The sequence below is a fragment of the Gossypium hirsutum genome, chromosome D07 (assembly GCF_007990345.1).
Source record: "Gossypium hirsutum isolate 1008001.06 chromosome D07, Gossypium_hirsutum_v2.1, whole genome shotgun sequence".
NCBI classification, from domain to species: domain Eukaryota; kingdom Viridiplantae; phylum Streptophyta; class Magnoliopsida; order Malvales; family Malvaceae; genus Gossypium; species Gossypium hirsutum.
In genome coordinates, this window is record NC_053443.1 from 38,157,782 (window position 1) to 38,165,913 (window position 8,132).

Below are 8,132 nucleotides of genomic sequence, written 5' to 3' on the forward strand. Positions count from 1 at the left end.
TGAGCGGCAGAAATATGCTTGTCAAAACGAATCAGAGAGGTGATCATTCGTGAAAATTTAATCGAAACGAATAAAATACGAAATCATTAAAAATAATAATATTTTTAAACAAGCATATCAAAAAATTTAGAACAGTACTTGAGAAAGTTGAGAGATTAAAAATAGATGGATTTGAGTGAAAAATAAATAAAATTGCATGGTATTTATAGAAAAAAAAGACCTTTGGGGGCTGTTTAAATTTTTTTACCATTGCCAGCCAACGTTCAAAAAGTCGTTGAAATTGACCGTTGGAGGAAAGCGCGCCTAGTTAGACGCATTTTGCTTTTCCTTGCAAAAACAACTTATTTCTCTAATTTTTTTTTTACAAAAAAACCTAAAAAAAAATCTTACATTTAATTAATTTAGCCTCCAAAATATATCATCCATTGATGTTAAGGTTTAGTAATGAAGGGATTTGACCCACACTCCCGTATTCAAAGGAATGACTTTTATTATGAAATGGATTGTAATTTCATAACGTATAGTTAATAAAATTACATTACATAACATCCAGCCGAAACATAGCGATGAAGAAGATAAATAAAGATGCAATGGAAAAAAAAAACAATCATTATTTTTGACAGAAAAAACTATCATTATTTCTTTAACTGTAGCTAATGGGGTATTTCAACTTTGCTTTGCCAATGATCAGTGTTCAAGTTAAAAAGCACATTCCAAGATTTCATGCTATGGCGTCCGCATCTTTTTGAAAATTTTCTAAGCTGCTTTGCCATTTGGCACAGGTCCAGTCGGGTTGAGCTCATCCCAGGCTTCAATCCATGTGACCATGGCATCAGCCTGATTGTCAAAGTAGGGATCAACTTTGCTAAGCTTTTCCTTCACCTGTTTTGCCAGTTCAATATAGCACTTTTGAACAGTGGTGCAGTCTTTTGGAAGGACAGCTTGTTGGAAGAATGGGATAATCTCTTCCTGCCAATATATACCCTTGTACTCCTTCCTTAGGTTAACAAATGGGTTGCTTGCTTTGCTGTGAAAGATGTAAGGTAGACCTGTTTTGACTCCCAATCCCAAATGGTCACATATCACCTAAACAATCACCGAACCGGTGAGGCCATTGAGATTTCTTTCGGATTCTGAAATACATTGTAAGGGGAAGAAAGTAAATTGTGACACAAAAAAGTACCTTGGTGCACCAGCCAGCCCACATATCGTCGTAACGTCCAATTGGCTGCCCATCGCCCATGAGTCCGAAGTACATGGCAGGGCCAATCAGCTCACGGTTGAAAGCCAAATTCATACCACACATGGGGAACAAGGTGCCCTTTGGAATTGTAAGAACCACATCCACATACCTGATTTATCATGAGCATTATCAATCAATTAATCACTAATGACTAGAAGATAATCTTTCGGAACATTTTGACAAAAACAGATCATACATACCTAGTGTTCCTCTCAAGAGGCTTCACCAGTTGGGTTGGCGCATCATAATCCGGGATGTTTAGCCAAAGTCCATGAGAAGCAGCAGTTGGAACGCCCTCACGAAGACTAAATGGGTATCCACGGACAAAATTTGCACCCTCTCGGAAAGGGTCATACAAGGTGTTGAAGAAGAAGGGAGTGGATGGTGATAGCAGATTCTTGATATGCTGCTCAAGTGCATTGATCGCTTTGCCAGATGGGTCCTTAGCAACCTAATCATAAACAAAAATGGATCCATAGTTTGGTCAGGGTTGTCAATATTCTTATATTCTGAAAGAGACAAACGAGCCCCCAATCAGACATTGAACCCATATTGTTAAAACTAATCGATGAAGTACAAAAGCAATTCCTCACATAATCATCACTCAGAATATAAATCAACTACACAGATCTGAACTTGTAGATTTAGCAGGAATATACAATAACACAAACAGATACAATCATCCAAGATTTTTGAATCTCATAGCTGTAGATTCCAATCCAACCAATTACTTAACAATTGACAGGTATATTTCCATGATTAGGCAGGTACAAAGCTGCTAGAGGTGCATAGCATGTGAAAGTAATGTGAATTCTATAACCAACTGCAAAAAAATAAATAAATAAAGTAAAAGAAGCTAATAAAAGAAAAACTGACTCTCCACACTGCAATATAAACAACATAATAATAGGAAAACAAATGCATAAATCATCTCAGACTCTGAAGATCTGGCAAGCATATCAGACAATGCAGAACTGAAATCCAGATTCAGGAAGAAATTGTAATATATATATTGATTGCGTTATAAATTACTGTAGTATTTGAAATTGAATTTCAACTATGTAGATTGCATGATCTGAAAGGCTTTCAAAGTAAATCTGAAGCAAGCAGAATTCGATTTCTCATTTGCTACGAATATGTCAACATAAATAGAGGGGGAAAGAGGAGATTAAACCAAACTACCAACGTGTCCAAGTCTCCCATCAAAACAATCAAACGATTCAACTTTTGACCATAATAACAAAAACCCAGATACTAAAACATCACAGGAATTCAATTTAAATCAAGAGAAAAAACAAAAGCACGCAAATTTCCAAACAAAACAATGTAAAGATCCAAAATTTGACTAAAATAAGGAAACTCCAGATTCTGAAACACCACAATAAAATTGAAAAAACAAAATGAAACTTACAAAGCAGTCGTCGTCAATGGTGAAGATATACTTCTTCTTGGATACCATGTAACCAAAGCAACGACAAGCAGAGTCCTTGAAGGAAATGCAAGAAGCCTTAGGACCGAGGATCCTGTTAATATCGTTCCTGTTGTAAAGCTCATAGTCAAAGCCCTCAGGGACCTTGATGGTCTTTGAAGGATCACCATCTTGAACAATGATGAGATGGTAAGGCTGAAAGAATGGCCTCCACATCTCAAGAAAGTCCAAGTTCCTTATGGTTGGTATAACAATGTCGAGCTCATCTTTCAGCAGAGCCACTACTGGTGCTGCTGCTTGTGTTGCTGTTGCAGGCTCTGCCATTTTCACCGCAAAAAGGAGAAACGATAAAAGGAACAGTGAAAAAAGCAGAGGTTTTTTCTTTCGCAGTTTTTTTGAGGATTGATTGAGAGGAAAAGAGCTTGTATGCAAATATATGGAGAGGGAGACTGAAGAGTCACGTGAGAAACGAGTGAGGCGGCACGATTGGAGGGAGATACGAAGGAGAGAGACAAGGGATCGTGTTTTGAATTTTTTTTTATATACGCAAAATTGGGTTAGAATGGGTTTTACGATTTGTGCATAAATTATCGCTCGAAAAAAATTTAAATAAATAAACATTACACATGGCACAATTTAATTCACTATCATTTTTTAACTGATGAGTGATAAGACTGATTACAAAATTATAATTTAAGTTTATAGTTTGAGAAAAAAATATTTAAATACTTAAACAAATAATTTGTTTTAAGAGTTTATCATTCAATTAAACCTTAATTTATTAGTATCATTCTCATATTACTTTTTTTTATATAATATTGTATTATGTTTTATTTTTAATATTTTTTGGGTTATAATGATATTTAGAGTTATATTAGGTTAAGGGTGAGGTACGGTGCAGTGCGTTTAGCTTATTTTTTTGTCTCACGCTATAATATTGAATCTCATCACTACCGCTATTTTTATCCTAACCGTAACTAAATCTGTAGAGTTTTATATTTTGGTTCAATTCATATAATCACTTGGGTTTAATGAAAAAGAAGGGTAAATCACATTTAAGGTCATTAATTATCAGTAAGTTTATATTTTGATTACTCATCCAAAATTTTTATTTAAGTCATTGAATTGTTAAATTTTTTTTTAAAAAATGTCTTATTAGGGAGGGAGCTATAAGCAATGATTGGACGATCAATACAGTAGATTAGTAATCATCGACAAGTAGAAGAACAAAACTTAGATCCAAGTCAATTTGCCAATTAATATCGGAGATTGGAGAAGAAAGTAATTTTTAGTTTCAGTTTGTAGATTCTTGAACTTAAAGCTAATTTATGGAAGAAAAACTAAATTATAAAAGAAAAGGAGAATATAAGCTTTTGGTTGACATAGACAATGCGACTAGAAAATATCATACAAAATTTAGAGTTTGTTTCTTCGAAATCCATAAACTCTAGCATATTAACTTAAACTGAGCATATGAATTTATTTTTAATCCCACTTGTGTATCCTAATTTTAACATCATAATATTTAAGAGCAATAATTATTTAATTTACTGAAATTGTGTTTAAAATTTAGAATTATAAACTTTTAATAATAAGATGAGGAAAAAAATAAGAATGGGTTTATCTGTTTTTTAATTTGATTTAATTTTTGAACGGTTCACTAATAATAAACTTAATTATTAGATCGAATAAACAAAGAATTAATTTTCGTTTCAATCAAGTCTTAGATCAAAATTTCCATTCATTAGAGTGAATGAAGACTTGTCCAAAATGTGTAAGAACTGAGTTTTTGTCGAAATGAAAAATTAAAAATGCTCAATTTTAATTTAAACTCGAAAATTTATGACTAATTTAATTAATTCAATTTATTCATAAACATTAATGATTTAAATTTATTTAATCAAAACTTAAAATTAAACTTTAACTGATATTGTATCGGTTAGTATTAAAAAGAGCTGACAAAGTGAGTTTTCATCATTTTTGTTTTACGCCAACTTAAGTTTTCACATGGATGACGTGATGTCTACTTATGAAAGACACTTTTTCTTTTCCTTTTTATGTTTTCAATCTCTTTTCTTTATGGATTTGGAATTTTTCAATTGTTAATATTATTAGAAAAATATTAAGGTACATTGTTTTTTTTCAAAAATAAAAATATTGTTAAGAAGTGATAGCCACAAATCTAAAATGTAAATTGTAAAATGAATTTATTAATATTCAAATACATCATAATATTATTTTTTTATTAAATGATTACCAATTAATACCTTTTATTTTAAAATATCACACCTAATAATTTAATAATTAAAATTTTAAATTAAAAAAAAATGAGTAGAATTTGGAAAACAAAAGTAACGTTCAAATGTTTTTCGTTTTAATTTCAGGTGACTACAAACCTCAAATGAACACGTTACATTTCAATACTTAAAGAAAATAAAAACAATATACGCATGTTAACCTACCATACAGATGAAAATGGTTTAATAATTAAAATAACTTATATCAAATTTTGATACTGCAATCTGGGTACACAAACTTTTACTCTATTACCATTTTAACTCTTCTAAAAATATATATATTATGACACACAATATTTTTAATTAAATAAAAATATTTAAAATTAATATTCAATAAAAATTAAATTAAAAATCAAAATATCGTCTCCCTTTTTCCATCTTCATCTTCTTTATAAAGAATTTTTTTACAAAATTTTGAAATAAACTCTTCTTCAAATTTCTTACATTAGAACAAACCCCTATTTTTAGTATTAGAATAAGATATAATATTAAATTTGACCCTTAACTTTTACATTTTTTGTCAATTTGGTCATTATTCTTTTTTTTAGTTAAATTTGACCTCAACCTTTTAAAAATAGTCAAATTATTTTTTTAACAAAAATACTAAGTAAAGCGTCAAGTTTTTAAACATTTCAACCCACGTGACAATCCACATGTACTCCATGCTAATTTTTTTGAGTTTTCTAAACTTTTTTAATTTTTAATTTTTCAATTATTTGTTGATGTGGTATATAAGAAAAATAATGTCATGTCAGCATCAAGTATACTTAGACTATCACATAAGTTGCCATGCTAACATTGTTAAAAAATTTAATATTTTAGTTAGCGTTTCCGTTTAAAAAATTATTTTGACTCTTTTTGAAAGATTAATGGCCAAATTTAGATTCAAAAAATAAGGGCTAAATTGACAAAAATATGTAAACATAAAAGCTAATTATTATGTCTTAAAATAAACTCTCATCTTCTTTGCCATTAAAACAAGTCCCCTTCTTCAATATTAAGGACTGAAAATAAGAAAAGAAAAGAAAAGAAAAATAAACAATAAAAAAAAAGATGAAGAAGAAAAAGGGTGGGAGAAGGAAAGAGAAAGAGATAAAATTTTTAATTTAATTTAATTTTTATTTAATGTTAATTTTAAATATTTATATTTAATTAAAAATGCAACATGTCATAATTTGATTAGGTTTTTCTTTTTAAACTGGAATTAACGGTTGGTACCTAAAGTGGTAATGGAATAAAAATTTAAGTATCTACTTTTAGACACCTAATTTAGTTCGGTGCTTTCAATTTGGACTTCAGTTTCAAAATAGATAAGAAATTGATTATGTAACGATCCGATTTTCAGTGGTACTAAAAAAAGTGGTTTTAGAACTTCATTTCCATAAACTGAATTAATATTTACGGAGATAATATAAAAATATATTGAATATTGGTTTGAGACCTTGAATAGCAATTAACCAAAGGTCCAAAATGGTAATTAAACCAATCATAAATAAGAGTTGGTGAATAATGAAGCCATATTCCATAATGAATAAATAATAGTTGGTTTAAGTTAATAAAACTAAGTTTAAAATAATTAAACTAGATTAATTATGATTAATTAAAGTATAAAAAAGTGAGTTAGTGGAAAATTCCACCATTTTTCTTCATCAACTCTCTAAGCTTTGAAAACATTCAACCATTGATTTAGATCAAGATTTGCATCAAAGTGAAGCTAATAGGAGAAAAGTTAAATTATGGATTAGACCCTAACGAATCCATTCGTTTTGTGTTTTGAATAGGTAAATTCATATGGAACTTACTACTTAATTTTGGGTGATATGTGTGTGTTTTATTTTGTTTCATCATAATTATGTTTGAACATGACACTGAATGTTAATTAAATTGACATATATGGCTAGATAATGAATTGGACTTGAATGGTATTGAAATGAACCAAGAATTGTTGATTTATATGAATTGATATAGGATATTGTTAAGTATGACTCCTATTTTCAGTCAAATTTGAGAAATAATCTTTTAGTTAAACTCTGTTTATTTGTTTCAGTCAAACACTGATTAGTTTTGATTATTTTATTATTATTTGACATATGAATTTAGCCTATAAATAGGCTCTTTTACAACCTTAGTAAAGACACCCATTAGATATTAGAACTCATAACACATTTAGAGAATTTTGTGTTTACGTTTTGAGGGTTCTTTGTTTTCGGGTTTTTGGGGTTTAATTTTATCTCCATCTTTTGTACTCTTCGTTCTTTTGCCATTATAGTAAAATTATCTTTGCCCATGGTTTTTTATCCTCTTTGGAGGGGTTTTTCCACGTTAAATTTGTGTGTTCAATTTCTCAATTTATTCCGCTATTTTTGTTACTTGTTACTTAATCGGGTCGATACCTAACAAATGGTATCAGAGCTAGTTTAATTTTTATAGATCAGCCCATTCAGATATGGAAACAACAAGGTTTGAAATTGAGAATTTCGATGGTGAGACAAATTTCAATCTGTGGCAAGTTCGAATGATGGCAATTCTAGTTCAATCCGGTTTGAAAAAGGTTGTTACCGAGAAAAAGCCTGAGAATCTAAATAAAACAGAATGGGAAGAGCTTGATGAAAAGGCTTTGTCTACAATCCAGTTGTGCCTCGCAAATACGGTATTGCAGGAGGTATTGATGGAGAAGAACTCATCCGCCTTGTGGAAAATGTTAGAAACTCTTTATTTGACTAAGTCTTTGGCTAAACGTTTAGTGTTGAAACAACGTCTATTTACGTTTCACATGAACGAAGGTGAGCTTCTTAGAGATCACATCAGTCAATTCATTACTCTTTTAAATGATTTAAAGAACGTTGAGGTTCATATTGATGATGAAGATCAAGCTATGCTATTATTGTGCTCTTTACCCCCTTCATACAAGTCTTTCAAGGAGACCCTGATTTATGGCAGAGACAAAATCTCGTTCGAAGATGTGAAATGTCATTTGTTGAGTAGAGACAAACTTGACAATGAGCTTCATTTGGATAGCAAGACAGATAGGCAAGCTTCCGTTTTAGTAGCATCAAAGAAACGAGACAAAATGTGTCGCTATTGTAAAAAGTTAGGTCACGTCAAAGCAGATTGTTATAAATCGCGAAATAAAAGAGCTGCTGAGAGTAACGAGGAAGATATA

General features: G+C 30.5%; 1 protein-coding gene across 1 annotated transcript; it reads right to left on the bottom strand.

The window, feature by feature from the left end:
* Positions 1-470: 470 nt before the first annotated feature.
* Positions 471-3,180, bottom strand: LOC107954769 (UDP-arabinopyranose mutase 1). Its single transcript, XM_016890436.2, has 4 exons — positions 2,655-3,180; positions 1,444-1,694; positions 1,184-1,352; positions 471-1,086 (listed from the first exon to the last, which is right to left on the bottom strand). The coding sequence occupies exons 1-4, from the start codon at positions 2,994-2,996 to the stop codon at positions 757-759; spliced, it is 1,092 nt and encodes a 363-aa protein (XP_016745925.1). The 5' UTR covers positions 2,997-3,180; the 3' UTR covers positions 471-756.
* Between the last annotated feature and the right edge of the window lie 4,952 nt (positions 3,181-8,132).

Coding starts and splice junctions, on each gene's coding strand:
- LOC107954769 (XM_016890436.2), bottom strand. CDS start 2,996: ATGGCAGAGCCTGCAACAGCAACACAAGCAGCAGCACCAGTAGTGGCT. Junction 1,695..2,654: donor CCATTGACGACGACTGCTTT/GTAAGTTTCATT, acceptor GTTTATGATTAG/GTTGCTAAGGACCCATCTGG. Junction 1,087..1,183: donor GGGCTGGCTGGTGCACCAAG/GTACTTTTTTGT, acceptor GTGATTGTTTAG/GTGATATGTGACCATTTGGG.